The sequence below is a fragment of the Falco rusticolus genome, chromosome 5 (genome assembly GCF_015220075.1).
Source record: "Falco rusticolus isolate bFalRus1 chromosome 5, bFalRus1.pri, whole genome shotgun sequence".
In the NCBI taxonomy this organism is placed as follows: Eukaryota; Metazoa; Chordata; class Aves; order Falconiformes; family Falconidae; genus Falco; species Falco rusticolus.
This window is the reverse complement of record NC_051191.1, coordinates 16,158,544-16,174,176: the sequence shown is the minus strand read 5'-3', so window position 1 is coordinate 16,174,176 and position 15,633 is coordinate 16,158,544. Positions and strand designations below refer to the sequence as shown.

The 15,633-nt window shown below is 50.0% G+C and overlaps 1 protein-coding gene across 2 annotated transcripts in view; it reads right to left on the bottom strand.

Moving 5' to 3' along the window:
* RELN (reelin) overlaps nt 1-5,534 on the bottom strand; it is a 297,870-nt gene extending 292,336 nt beyond the window's left edge. The window contains exon 1 of one of the 2 annotated variants that reach the window (XM_037387677.1): nt 5,243-5,534. In XM_037387677.1, the coding sequence (XP_037243574.1) occupies nt 5,243-5,471 (229 nt within the window). In that variant the 5' untranslated portion in view covers nt 5,472-5,534. The remainder of the gene's footprint in view (nt 1-5,242) is intronic. The other variant, XM_037387678.1, reaches the window with a different exon arrangement.
* Between the last annotated feature and the right edge of the window lie 10,099 nt (nt 5,535-15,633).

Genomic DNA, 15,633 nt, shown 5'->3' with positions numbered 1-15,633 from the left:
ACAATCCATCAGCCAACATTAAGACCTAGAAAGGTACATTCACTCAAAAACAGACTAAGTAAGGCTCAGGTCTGAAAAATTCAAACAGACCATCTAAAGAACAGGTTGCAGCATCCAGAAATCAGCCTTGCTTTTGCAAACTTCAGTTTATGCAAAAAAATCCTAAACGTAGCAGAGCACAGTCAGGGTGCACTCTGGGGGCTTTGGCGGATGAGGACGTTTTTAGTAGATGCTGACCCCAGATGAAATTTTTGTGTGCTACAAAACCCTTCTGCAGCTGCAAGATATTGCTAGGGACCTCGGAGGAAAGAAGAGACCTCGGAGGAAAGAAGAGACAAAGGATCTTCCCCATTCTTAGTAACTTCCTCTCCATTGCTACCTATTGCCAGCCTCCCATTTTTAATTTAAGTGTCCGTTAAGAGTTATAGGACAATCCCTGAAGCTAACTGGAGTCACATGAGCAAAACTTTCTACACACCTCTTTAAAACAAAAAATGATGCAAGTCTCCATTCTTGCAGAGATCAGGAGAGTGCGTAAGTGGACGAGATGAATGTTTTTGAGGGAACACCCTGCAAAAGACTCAAGAAGCCGTCCTGCTTCTCAGGCTGATACTGGAAAACATGGACCAAAATCTGCTTTTCTGTTACCAATGCACCATCGCTAACATCACCTCCTGTGCACTTTGCTTCTGCTTGGCTCACAGAAAGCTTTCTGCACTTCTACACTTCAGTGTAACTGGCAGAGAAAGTGCCCACAACTGAGTTTCTACAACTCGGTTATAATCCTGTTTACACCTCAAGTAGCAGCACTACTTACTCTCTAGTTATTTTCTCTCTTTTCCTCCCTCACTTTGATCTCCAACACCTTTCTGTTTTTTAATAATCTGAACAATAAGAATTTACAATGGAAATACCCACCAGATCAAGCGGGTACCAGAACTGTAAGTAACCCTAACGAAAACAGATACTAAATCCCAATCTGGGATTATAACAAAGGTGGAATTGGGCAGACTTTACACGACTTTTTATCAGTGCTGAAAGAGTGCATAACTACCCCTTCAAATAGTTGAAAACTTATTTTTACAACCTATCAAAGCAATGGTTCCAGACAATATACAGTATATCTAAGAATAGTAACAGTCATTGATGGAAACTGATAACATTTGGGGACTGAAGGTTAATCTGTTCTGGAAAAAAAAAAAAAAAGGAACAATGGAGAGTGAAATAGAAACTCAAGTCTCATTAAAGAAAACTATTTTAAGGGCAGAACGATGAGTTTTAACATCAATCATGGGAAAACAGTTTGAAGTTGTTCGTAAAAGATCTAAATTTAAAACCTTGGGAAAAAGCACTGTTCACAGTGCGAGCAAAGGTTTTTTAAGGGGTGAGAAAAAACACGGTATAAAGGTAATCCATTTGTATTTTTTAAGCACTATAAATCTGACTATTCATTTTTAGGTTTCTGTGATTAAGGGCAGTGAAGAGTCGATGTTCAGTTGAGTTTATCCTTTTTTCTTTATGCGTTTCCAATGTCCTTATCTGCCTGTAAATCATGGTACACGCTCGCAGCACTGAAGGCACATTGACACGGATAATCAAAATTGACTGCAGATTGGCAACAAACCCAAAAGAACTTGCACAAAAATTTTCAGTTTCTACTGCTTTTGTTTGGTTTGTGGGGTTTTTTTCCTGAAGAAATTATATTCTGCTCTGCAGATTGCAGTGGAAAGCCCAAGAGAAAACCAAAACAGGATCATTGCTACCTACCAGCAAAGCTATGAGCAAGCCAAGTGGGCCCTGACGCAGCTCTCCAAACACGCAACCACCGCTTGGCTGGAAGGCAGCTGAGCAGGTGCCTACATTAAACCAGCGCACACTTTGTCAGTTTGCATTTGAGCAAGTGCTTAAGTGCTTTGCCAGCTCAAGGACTTAATTAAATTTGAAATAACCTAATTCAAGGAATAAAAGTCTGCCAAAGGTAATAAAATTGTTTACCGATTTATCAAGTCAGTCCCGTATATAAAAGAGCATATTTATATGCAGTGTAGGTCTGGTCCTATTCAATCAGTGAATGCGTTTTAAAATATTTACTGATTGCAGGAATGGGTCCAAATCTGGAGTATTTTTAAGGGTTAGGGGAGAAGTGCTAAATCCCAAAGTATCTAATTCAACTATGCAAAGCAGGGAATATTATTGCCTTCATTTTACTTATGAAATTCAGGGGCATAGGGAAATAAAGTGCCAGATCCAATGTGTCAGAGAAGCCCCTTGCAGAATCTCCTGTGCTCGCCTGGTTCCCCCACAAGTGTCTTTTGCGTCCAGACACCGTTCCACTCCCAAGGTGCAGGGCAGCGCAAGGGACAGTTGGGCAAATGGACGAGAGCCAGTGTCACAGCTCCCTCGGCTGCACCGCGGTTTGACTCCTGCTCTGAAAGCCCAAAGAAATGTCTAAACAAATTAACAAAAAGTTGTTGGCTGATTTTTTTTTAATTGGATTTTTTTTTTCTCGTGGAATTTCTCTCAGCTCTTGGATGCTACTATCACCTCTCCCCGTTGAATGAAGGGGTAGTATGTGTACAACGGGGCCTCACTGCAACTTGTGAGGAGTCGGGGGAGTGTATTTTAATACGCTGAGCAGGTGAATTTACATTGTACACATGTAAAATCTCCCTTTGTTTTGTGCTTCTGTACTGCATCTCAAAACTGCGCCTCCGTGTCCCCACAAAACTGCCTCTAAAGTTTGATTTTTAAATGATAAATGCTCAACCAGTGCGGACTGGCATTTTTCAGTAACATTAAACTACGCTATATAAAAGCCCAGATTGCTCAAATGATTTCTTCAGATTGTATAATTCGGGTGGGTTTTTTTCTTCCTTGTGCTATATTTAACATTGATAATTGTTATATTTAAAAATATTCAAATGAGCTATTTCAAAATATCTAGCCGAGTAAGTGTGCTGAGCTCATGGATAAGCCTGCTGTGCTGTGCATAGCGCTGCCTGCCTTGCACTGGCCCAGGTAAGCGTTTCAGCAATGCACGGAACTGAAAACAATTGCCATTGCGAGTGAGAAATAAGGTACAAGGCTGGCTTACACCCGAGTGTACCTACACACCCCGCACTGGGTAAACAAAGCAGTTTGGCAGTTCGAGCCTGAGGACTTTCCTCGGTGCGCATCCTTTGAACGCACCCGGTTTGCTCAGCCTTTCTTCACCCGGTGGCTTTCCCAGCTGGGCGGCAGCCCCCGGGGCAGATGCTGGCCCAGGGCACCCCCGCAGACTCCAGCCCGGTCCCGGAGGGGCGGCGGGATGAACGGGGCCACGGGGGGAGGCGTAGGGGCCGGCAGCCGCCGCCGCGCACCCGGAGCGGGGCTGGCGGCGGGGGCAGCGCGCAGCGGCTGCGCGGGGGCGCAGGGGCCGGCGAGAGGCGCGCAGCCGGTGCGCAGCGGCGGCTCCGCGAAATCCCCGGGGCCCCGCGGGAGCGGGTAGGTAAAAAGAACGAAGCAGAGGTATATTCAAAGCCTCCGCGTTTGGCTCTGTCAGATGGAAAAAGGCGACGGAAAATCCACCCTTGGCTACCTGAAAGATCTGGCGCGCAGATGGGGCGTTTCTCCGCGAGTCGGTACTTTAAAAATTCGAAAACCCTTTCAAAAAGGCGAGAGGCAGCAGAGCATCCCCGGAGAAGCACACACCCGTCCCTGCTCCTCACCCTTGCGGGGAGGAGGCAGCCGGGCAGCCCTGCCCACAGTCCTGCCCGCAGCCCAGCCAGGGGGCTTAAAGCTTCCAGCTTTTTGGCTGCACACCGCAAAACACGGCAGCAGCGAGAAAAGATTTTGTTATTTACGTGTCTGAACCGTATTTTTAAAAGCCGGCGTTTTAAATTGTGCAAGGTGGAAATTCCAGCTTTTTTTCCCCTCTGCACATCTGTGGCTCGGCACGTTGGCCGCGATCCGCCTGATCTGAGTGTGGGTCGCGGGCTGGGAGATACGGGGCTCTAAGGGAAAAACATGAAGTCGTATCATTTACATACGTGGTTTGTTAAAAAGGACACCGATATTTTAAAAACAAAAGTTTCCTGTGAATTAGGTAAAACTATATTGCTAAAGGTTATACAGAGACAAAAACTTCAGGACCCCTTAGATCGTGTGAAAAATGAATATTTGATGTGTTTGGGGTTTGCTGTCTTCACAGTAAAAAATAAAAATCAGTCAGAATCTTTCACATAACGATTCAATGATTTACCTAAAAAAAACGGAGCTGGAACACACCAAAGTCAGGAGTTTAACTCCGCCTTTAGCCGAGGACCTTACACAGTGTCTGTTTCTGAGCAAGATGTTTGAAATAAATATCTATTGCTACTTTTTCTGACTGTTGATGGTTTACTGCGGAACTCGCCGTTCTCACGCAGCGCTGCGCAACCTCGAGCAGGCACCAGAGAGGAGGGGGCTCAGTGGGTGCCCCCGTAAGCGGTTTGCCGCGGTTAGGAATTGGGCAACGTTTCACCCTTCGAAGTTTTCTGTACAGGGAGCCGGTGCCGAGGCTGCTGCCGGGAGCAGCTGCGGGCTCGCAGGGCCACTCTGCGGCAGCGTCACCTGCCTGCGGGGCCGGCGGCAGCCCCGGGCTGCGCCCCCCACCCCGCACACCGCCCAGGCAGCGACCCCCTTGGTGACCGGCTCTGCCCGCCCTAGTTCATTCCCCTCGGCCCGGGCGTTCGCTAAAAGCAGGTTTATTCCTTAACTCCCGGCACGACCTTCCATCTCCAGAGCCACCTGTGAGCGCCTGACCCGCCGCTCCCGCCCGTGGCTGCTGCACCCCCTGCACGGGCAGCAACAGGCTGCGGCCCCGGCCGGGCACGTCGCACCGCACGGCCGCCGGGGGAAGGGTGACGCTGGCTCCGGCAGCCACCGAGGTGGGGAAGGGGCGGGCTGCGAGCGGCTCGGCGGGCTCTGGCCCCGGCCACGGGCGGGCTGAGGAGGGGGCTCTGGGGATCGCCCCCCGCTCCGGCCTCGCAGCAGCCGCGCCGGGGCAGGGCTGCGCCCGGGGCAGGTGAAGGCGGTCCCGCACGGCCGGGGACCCCCGCGGAGCGCCCCGCCGGGGATGCCCGGAGGCCGGGCACACGGCTGCGCCCTCCCCCGTCCCAGGGCACCCGCCCTCCCGCCCTGCGCGGCCGCGGGGCCGCTCCGCCGTGCGGGACCCCCGGGGCCGCCCGCCGGGGGCCGCGCAGCGCCGGGCGCCTGCACCTACCGTGGTACTCCTGGCCGGGCACGTAGGCGGCGGGGCTGCCCGCGATGTGCAGGGCGATGAGCACCTCGCCCTGCTCGCCGTCGCCCTCCAGCTCACCGTGGTGGGTGCAGAGGAAGAAGAAGGGCGAGAAGCGGGCGCGGGGGGCGGCCGCCCGGCCCGCCGCCAGCAGGGCACCCAGGGCGGCCAGCAGGCAGGGCCAGCCCCCGGGGACGCCCCGCCGCCGCTCCATGCTGCTGCCGCCGGCGCCGCTGGGGCATCCAGGGCACGGCGGGGCCGCCGCGCCGCTCCGCTGCGCTGGGCGCGGGCCGGGACGGGGCGGGCCGGGACGGGGCGGGCGCTGCCCCCCGCCGCGGCCCGCGGGAGTTGCGGGGAGGCGGGCGCGGAGCGGAGCGGAGCGCGGCGCGGGCAGGGGCGGCCCCTCCGCGCCCGCCGAAGGCTGCGCCGTCCCCGCCTGCCGCTGCCGGGGTGCGGGGCACGGAGCTGGGAGTGCGAGGGCTGGGAATAATTTATTTCCCCCGGTGTCGGGGTGGGAGGGAGGGGAAGGTCCCTCCCCTCCTCCGCCTCCTCCGCCTCCTCCGCCGCCGCCGCCCGCTCCTCCTGCTCCTCGCTCTGCGCGCCGGTGTGCGGTGCTGCCGCTGCGGGGACGCGGGCTGCGAGCGGGGCTCTGCTGCCCGCCCTTTGTCTGCCTCCGGGTCCCTGCCCCTGCCCCACGTCCCAGCTCCTGCCCCTGCCCCGACACCTGAACCCCTGCTGCCTCCTTGTTCCCATGTCCCTGTCCCTCGGCCCCTACCCTTGTCCCTCTGCTTCTGTCCCTCTACCCATCCTTTTGCCCCATCCCTCTGTCCCTCTGCTCCAGCCCCTGTCCTTTCGCCCTGTCCATCTGTCCTCGTCCCTCTGTCCCAGCCCCTGTGCACCTGCCCCAGCCCCTGTCTGTTAGCCCCTGTCCCTGCCCCGGCCCCAGCCCTGCCTCTGCTGTTCCCGCCCCCGCTTCTGGGGAAAAGTGACATTTTTTACTTAAACCTTCTCCATCACCATCTTCAAAACGATACCCCTGCACACACACCCCAGAGGCGGGCCCTGCGGCTCAGCAAGGTCACTGCTTGAATCTCTGGGGAAGGCAGGTCCCTGGGATGGGGCTTCAGCCCCCTAAGAGTGTGTGCCCAGGCCCTTCATCTCCAGAAAAGGAGCAAACCCAGCAGGGACCACAACGGGAATGAGCAACTGAACACAAAACATTGGCAGGTAGAATAATTCATAAAACCATACATTTTTAACAAAGCAAGGCTGGCAGAGGGACCACAGCATCACGAGACAGGAGCAAATCTACCAGGGTCTAAAGCATCCACCACACTGCTGCTGGATCCCGACCAATGCCCAGAGACAGCCCGGGTGAGCGATAGTGACATGATGTAATCGGAAAGGAGAGCCTACCTGCCAGCATTTTTGAAGTGCAAAACTGGCATTGTCCAGGGGCTCCCTCCTGGATTGGTTTCAGTGCCAAAGGGAAAGGTTCCCTCCGCGGAGGCGCGAGCCACATGGACGGCACCATGCAGCTGCCCTACGTCCATGCAGGCTGCTCCGCTGGCCCACCTCCCACCCAGCTGACAGAGAGCCCGCGCATGGTGACCCCGGGGACATCCTCACCATCTGCCCCACCTGCCTTCTCCGCTGGCTCTGCACCGAGCCCAGTGCCACCAGCAAAACTTTGCTGCAGTTTCCCATCTCACTGGGTTGTGCCTCACTAAGGATGGAGCAAAGCCATGTCCCTCGTCGGCTTGGGTGGAGAAACACACCGCGACATGATCCTGCTGTAAAGACGAAAGGGACTGGTGGTGCACAGCGTAGGGAATGGGACAGATCCCACCGCCGCTCCGGCTGGCGGACATCCCTGGCCACTGCCCTGGAAACTGAGCTCTGCAGCGGCTGTGGAGGAGTCAGTCTGGCTCCAAGGCTTCCTCTTTAGCTGGGTTATTTATTTTTCAGCTTGGGGTATTTGTTTGGGTTTGGGGTTTTTTTAACATCTGTGCCTCCTCCAGAAATTTCAATGCTTGTAAAAGTGACGGACTGATAATATAATTTCCTCATGCCAAAACCTCACACAGGCAAAAGGCTATGTGGGCTCGCTGGCAAAACCGCTGCCAACAGGGCATGTCCTCCCTTGTGCGCTCCCGCTTCCCTGCACGGAGAGCTCGCCAGCGAGGCCAGGCCGTGCCAGAGGGGCTTCGGCTGAGCAAGTGCACCTCAGCTCACACCCCCTCTGCCCAGCATCTGTGGAAAGTTAGCCAACTGGTTTCGGAGGGCTGCCAGCTGTAGCCAACTCTCTTATTTTGTAAAATTAAGAGGCAGGGGAAGGGGGTGATGGGCTCCCACTGCTGCAGGAGGAGGGGATGCTGGCTGCCTCTGCTGGGGTGCCGCCACATCAGTTGCCAGTAATGCTTTTTCTTTTTTTTTTTTTCTTTTTCTTTTTTTTTTTTTTCTCCGAGATAAATCCCTAAATAAGCTTGGGAGCGTGGGGGTAGCTAATCTGCCAGCAGATTTTGGGGCCTGGACTAGTGCTCCCTGAAGTCACTGAGATCTGGATAAGACCCATGCTGATGAATTTTAGGCAATTTTCTTTCTTTCCGGCTGCTTAGTACCCAGAGCAGCCAGGACTGTTAGTGCAGCCAGCCCACCTCTTTCTTCTATGATCTGTGTGTGTCACCTACCAACGAGGGGACATTCAGTAAAAGAAGGTGAAAATGGTAATGGCTCCACTTGGAAGCCTTGTGCCTCTCCTTAGTCACCTCCTTCCTCCATTTCTTTATGCCTCTCTCTCCCTTTCCCCTTTCTCCTTTGTTTCTTCCAGTTTCACAAGACCTCTAACCTGTTCTTCATAGGGCAAGACGGGGAAGTCCCACGTCATGGCCTTCCATCTTGTCCAGGTCCTGTTGGTGAGGAATCCAGCAGAGGCCCCAGACTGCTGATACTCAAAGACACAGGACTCAAAGGGACCATTTGGGACCTCAAACCCTGTTTTCCTGCACTCACCAGAAATAGTGTAATAGACCTTTAGTCCAGACAAGTTACCTTCCTTCTCTGACCCAACCCATCTAGGTCTAAATGAGCACTCCAAAACTCTCCTGGACAATTTCAGGCTCATCTTTGCATAGAAGAGTGATGCTCCGATCAGCAAAACAGGGGGACCCAGGGTATTGCAAAAAAACACAAACCCCGCAATTTTACGTGTCCCTACAATAGCAAGGAGATATTTGCTGAGCATGTTTGCAAGGAGCCAAGGCTGTGACCAAACCCCGTGCATCAGAAGGAAGGAAGAAAAAGAAGCTTCCAGACCCTGCTGGTCTTTGTCTAAAGGAAAAATTCTTCCTGGATCCAGCTCCGGTGTGATCTCACTCATATGAGCATGATATACCCATAACTCACCCCAAACCTCACCTGGTCTGAAAGATTTTGTTATGACCAGGAGCACCAGCACGCCCCTCTCACCCCCTGCCCCTGCCTTCAGGCAGGCTCCAGCGTGGCCGGGCAAGGGGGAAGCCTCCCACCAGGCTGTCCCCACCAGCTTGCCTTGGCTCCATGTCCCCTCGCCGCTGTGGGTACATACAGTACATGGGTTTTGAAGATGAGAGGTTTATGCAATGTCTTCGGCCAGAATTCCTCATTCATCCTTCTCCCATTGACAGCAAGGCTAAAGTATTATTATTATTAATAACAATAAAACGGTTAATTTAAGAAAAGTGACTAAGATGAACCTGCCTGTACTAAAAATAAAAGGCTTGTACAAATCATAATAATCTCTATTTTCACACTCCTCTGATCCAAGATTCTTCATGTAAGTTATGACTCTACTCTGCTAAAGGCAGAAAGCACCTAAAGCTGCAGGACAGAGGTTTCCACTGGCTTTCACCCCTCGTGCAGTATTTTTTTAACACAGAAGACAACAGGGAGTGAATCAAGATGAGAAATGAGTGAAGACTGTTGTCTGCAATGGAGAATGCAATAGGTGGAATGTAAATAATTACTTAGAAGGTAGAGGCCCCTTCCAAGCATGGGCAGTGGGGGGAATCACAGCACAGATGGACGTGGCTGCAGTCCATATTAATTTATGGAAGTGATTATTCAGGCAGTGGAGCTGCTCACTTCATTCAGGGAGAGATCTCGCACCCCAAAAGCGGAGTTGAATAGCACATTAACAGGCAAGTGGCTGCTTTATTAACGTGGCCACAGCAGATCATTTTGCAAGGGTCATGGTAGGCTGGGGAACTATTAAGTAACACCAAGCTATTGCTTATTAGGAGCTTTGTTTGAGCTCCTTAGGTCTGGGAAAAGGCTTTCACGGAAGAATGTAGAAAAACACTCTTGTCACTGTCACCATGTGGAGAATCCTGATGCATGTCTTGTCCCCAGATTTCAACACCTTTCTATGACAAAAAATAAGGAAACTGCCTGCCTTTCTACACAATCCGCTGCAAATAAGAGAGCAATGGAGCACCAGGTTGCAAGTACTATTTATTCATCGTGGTAGTGCATGTAACATCTGAAAACAGGACAAGCTGAAGTACTTTTGACTTTCTTACGCTAATAAAGACTATAAAGTGGACTTTCTAAAGTGAGATCTTTCCACCAAGTGTGTTTATTTCCTACTCATCCATGCAAGCACACAGTGTTTTCTCTGTATGTGTTTCCCCTTGAGCACCAGACAGACACCTAAAGCAGACCTGCTTTTTTGCTGCTTGGAAGGTTTTGCTAAAGACAGACATACTGATGGCTAGAGGAGAATCATGTGACAGATGTGCAGAAGAAAAAACCTTTGCAGCTGATAGAAGGGACAAGTTACCTATGATCACTTCACCCTCAAAGAAACATTGCCACATGACTGGTGGCAGTGGTACCCCTGGGCCCAGCAGGCACTGTAGCTCAGGCATACTCTTTTCATCCTGAGGCATAAGGGATGAGTTCTACAGCACAGCAGCTGGTCATCTGGAGGTGGGGAATGCAACGTATTCAGCAAATCCTCATGCTGAAACCACAGTACACAACCAGAGTGAGGTACACAAGGCCAGTGTCTCAACCCGTGCCACGCCATGCCATCCCATCCCATTCATTCTTGTCCCAGATGTAGACTAGAAAAAAATACAAATTGTTGAGGAGGACCTCTTCTTCTCACCCCAGCAGGTGGGCCATCAACGCCACCGATGCACTTCAGCTGCAGGCTGGAAAGCCCTTCCTCAGTCACCCCAGAGCGTGTGGGGTCTCTTCGTAACCCCAGTCGGGGAAATAATGGGGAGGATGGGTCTGTCCATGCTAAAGTGAGATGAACCTCTTGGGGCTATCAGAGAAGTTGAAGCTTCAGTGTCAGTAAAGTCTGACTTCAGCAAAGCTGAAGCATTTGCCTTGTGAATGCCGGACAGGAAAGTCAGAAAAAATGAGTAGCCTAAAAGAATTGACCTCGCCTCTTCTTCTGAAACAAAGTCTTCTGTTCATGAAGCCTCCTTGTTTTCTTCTATTTATGCAGGGACTTGCCAGAGAGGCCTGGTGCTCTGGAGCTGCCTTGGCCATGCCAAATAACCCTTTGGGATGAATCCCGTTTTTGTGCACAGGATTTGTCGTAGTTGGATGATAATGCAATCTTGCCTTGCCAGTTACATGAACTTTGCTCTTAAGTAGAGCCCAAGTAATTTCTAAACAAAGGCCTAAATGTGAAATTATAGGCAACTTCCATGCCTATGTTATTACGAGGTTTTAATTTTTCTAGGGTAGGCACAATAGCAGTTGTTTGGCTGCGCCATTTTCAATTGGGCTGGTACAATATGTGTCTTCTGTGAACTGACATCTCATGATTTCATCTGAAAATAGAGTATTTAACTATACACGTTTTTCCTCTCTTTTGTATTGCATTTCATTCAAATGGCTTTAAACTTGTATTTCTTTATTGCTTATTAACTTTAATGAGGTATGAATATAAAAGAGAATATTAAAAGGCTTTTATTTTTCGGAGAGGCATTTCTTTACAAACACTGTTGATACTATCAAATAGGTGAGCCTAAAGCCTTACATTTAGCGTTGATTTTGTAGACATTAAAAAAGAATATAAGATTAAAAAAACCTCCAAACCAAGGAACATGTATTAACAACTTTCTATTGTCTGGCTTAATAACAGAGTTTAATGATGAATACTTTCAAAGGGCAAAAAGGTTTTATGCTTCAGTACCTTATGTATTTTATTTTTATGATATTGCTTTAAAGATTTAAATCTCTTACAGAAAATAAACTTGCTCATGCTTAGAAAAGAAAGTAGAGGTAGTGGGAGGGACTTTGAGTTTAAAATTACTCTGAATATCTATTATGCATAAAAATAAAAATTGCTGAAGACAAATATGCAACAGTCATTATGGTTCTTGCTTTTATGTGTTCCTAATTTGGATGATCTTTCCTTTAATGTACGATTTTGGATGCAACAGAGGCATAAGAATATTTTTTTTTTCTGTTTCCAATCCACTGTGCCGCTGTGCCCTATTAGCACCGCATTAGGGGTGTAGTTAAATATATTTAGGAAAATTCCACCTGACTCTGGTCATACAATTCTAATGTTTGATCTTGTTTTGTAAATCTGATTTTCAATGTACTTTAAAGAAACACGTCTTACATAAAGAGGCATCTCGTGCAACAAGTATTCATGTCCATGACAGTTGTTTCCCACTATCCATTTGCTGCTCTGGATTGCCATGAAGAAATGCTGGGTATTTACTCATGCTATATCCACATACTGAAGTTTCCAAGGCTTTCATTAACTTGCAAATATTTATCGTGAGTAATCTTTATCTGAAGAATTTTTTAAATGTTAGTGGCCACAAAAGAAAGTCTTAGTTCATTTTACTGCCTAATTTATCTCTGTGCTTTGCTATTCTAACTTGAATAACCCCAAGGATGCAAGGTACACAGGGCTAACAGGCCAGGACAGTTTTAATAGTTTACTTTGTGAAGAAAAGTGGGACGTAAATCCTGAGGAAGTCTGTAAAAGATATTTCTTCTTTATTTAATGGTGATTAAACTTTCAGAGACCTGGAAAAGTTACTCCTTCTCTTTCATTTAACAATCACAAAACTTGCAGAGAGCTGGAAATACATTTTAATGTGGGTTTTGAGGGCTTTCTCTTGTCATCTCTGCGTTTAAAATGTATCTAAAATACACTGGTTGTGTGACTGTCAGTGGACCTGTGCATGGAGATCCAAGATTCAACACTTTTATCTACGGCACACAACTGCAGCCCATGGGGCTGCAAGCATTTTGCAAGGATTTCTTTTGTTTGCCTACTGCCTTCCACAAAAACTTTCTCGCTGCGGGTGCAAACACGAGCTGAACAAAAACTGAATAGTAGTTTCATCACAGCTCTTTAAAATAGCCACAGATGGATGCAAACATTGAGGACAAGCTGGGAGCTGCCCTCACGGGCTGGGTGCGCAGAGGAGGGCGACCCCGGGCAGTGGTCAGGCTGCAGCATCCATCCCACCGCCCCCACGCTCCCTGACCCGCCGCCCCGCGCGGGACATACACGGGGGTGTCACAGCTCATAACTTATGTGAGACTCGGTCACCGGGGCCACTGAATTCTCAGATTTGTTTCTCAGCTCACCGACACAGGGGTCAATGTGTTGGTCACCCTCAGTGATTGGGTCGCTGCATTTATGCACTAAACTCAAGTTTCTTGGGTTTGGTGGTTGGGATTTTTTGTTTGTTTTTTGTTTTGTTTTGGATTTTTTTGTGGTTGAAGAGCATTCTTTGACATGGGAGTGGGAGCCTGGCACTGGCTTTTGACGTGAGCAGGCTCCCGGTGGCAGCCCTGCAGCAGAGGCTGGCTGGGCAACGAGGGAGAGGGGCGCAAGGGATAAAGGGTGCCAGTAAGGGGGCTTTGCACAGCCCTGGGGGGTGCTTAGGCAGCACGAAGGGACCGCACGTGTGTGTGCCCTCGTGGGGTCTGCGGGTGGTTTGGCACCCGCCAGGGGCAGCCGGGCATCACCAGCAGCGAGGCCAGCCCACGGAGGCACACACCGGGCAAGGAGCTGCCTCTGCCACAGCTTCAGGGACCCCCAAACCCGGCCACGTGTGGGGCCGAGCCTGAAGGTAACACATGGGGGTAACAACACAGGTGATGTGAAGAGTCTGACGCCGTGATGAAAAACTAGGAACAGAAAACAAACCGGTGGCAACTTCTTTCTTCTTCCCAGCACTCCTCATTTATTGAAAATACCTCATCAGAGCCTTGCATCCTGACAGCTGCACAGTTATACTACTTGTATTGAATTTCATCTGCTTTTAGATTGTAGAATTAGTTGGTTTTCAGAGCAAGCCTTATCCAAGAAATAAGTCAGGACCATAAAACATGGGGCCAGCATAAAGTGTGACCATGTGAATGCAATAAGGAGGTTAGGAATGGTACCTCCACTTCAGTTTTGACCCACAAAATTACTTTTTCAACCAAAATAGGACTGCTTGGAAAATCAGGCTTATAGGTTAATTTAAAAAAAACTTAATTCGTATTAGCAGCGAAGAAAAGCATTAGGATAAGCCAAAATACTATAGAATAATCAGATATTTTTCATTATTCCAAATCCTCCACCAGAAATCTAAAATTCATCCCTTATGAGTCAAATATTCCTCCCAGCTCCTTTTAAGAAGGCCATTGAGAAACTGCTCGGAGTGGTTGTTGATGAGAAACTCTTGTATAACATGAAGTATAGATGAGACCACAGCATTTTTATCCTCAAGAGGAATCATTGCTATACTGCTAAGGAGCGATCCGGTCATTGCAAGAAAACTGTCAGGCTCCCATCCCAGCCCCTGGCTTCCCTTGGGGAAATCTGCCCCTCCACATCTCGGTGTCCTCAGCTTTAACACGAGACCATACCGGGTGGCCCCAGACAGGCAGTCTGCTCGGGGTGTGAGCATACTGGGTTAGAGGGTGACTGCAGTGCTGCTAAGCTCCCTCTACAGTGATGATATTGAGTGATCTTGGTAAAATGAGGAGTCTGCTTCACCAGCTTTTAAGTGGAAGGATGCTCCTGACATCATCCCAGTGCCTGGTAGGCTGGATCATTGGGCTTTGCCAGGAACGCTCAACTCCAGATCAGGGCTTTCGGGCCAAGCTACAACCTCACTTGATAAGGTCGTAAAGATTTCCAGCACCAGAAGCTCTATCGCTTGCTCTTCAGGATGATGTAAGGGCACTTTTTTAACAATTTGACCTGTAGCAGGTATTTTCATTTTAAAAACAATTGTCTTTCCTTTCCCCGTGTTAGACTTTGCTCCACCAGTGCTAGATATCAGAGCCAAGTCACAGCAGAGGTATCTCCCCGTGAAGGCACATCAGCTATGAAGAAGTCTCCTCTTATCCATCCATTCAATAAGCTGAGCAGATCAACCTCTGTAAGTCCCAGCGAACTCCCTGCTCAGCCCTCCACACGGCGGTAACCCATCAAGAAGCACTCCTCAAAGAGCAGCATCCCTGGCAGGTGCGGACCCTCCTGTTTCTTGTATGACATGATGCACAATGGTCTGAAAAGATGCCACGCTCGGAAAACTAAACAGGCTCTTGGAGAGCTGCCACGGAGGGGAGGGGATGAACCTGTGAAACTGGTGTCTTAAAATACGCTGCTGGGTCATCATGTGCTGACTCATAACAGGTTTAAAGAATTCTGATGGGTGTTTATTGAGTCAGAACAAATCCTAGCATGTACCTGTAAATCCCTGCTCATCATTGCATTTCTCAAAGTTCAGCTGAAGCCCCCCAGGATGCCCCAGCCCGACACGGGACTTTGGTAGCTCCAGTGCAGCTCTATTGCTCAGCTTCATGTACCTGTACAGGAACTTCTGCCAGTCAATGTGCCAGTCCAGGTCTGCTTTTTCCATGGCAGCTCCTTCTACAGTAAAAATACATGACCAGCCTGGGTGCCTGTGCATCCCTGCAGCACCTGGTCCTTTGGCAAGGCAGTATCTGGCAACACAATGCCTACAGACACCCATGCCCACTGCTTTTCACCAAAAGATGTGGCAGAAGACACACAGCTGGCTGGTGCACCCCAGCCTGTGCCCACCCTGACTGGTGCAGAGGGGCAGCTCCTCTGCTCCACTCCCTTGCAGAGCCAGGGTGCTGCTGGGTGCCTGCTGCTCCGGGGGATGTCCCGCTGCCCTTGGGTGTCTGCAGGGCCATGGGTGTGGCGAGCAGGGGAGTTACTCTTGACTTCGGTTTGCCCATTCAATGTCAGTGCTTCAAACACCATCCTTCCTGCCCCTTAGGAAGAGGGAGCCTGAGCCACTGGAGGAAAGCCCCTGTCCTGCCCCTGGCCCATGTGATCATACTGTCACAGTGGCTGCTCTACCACGATCTTCTCCCTGGGA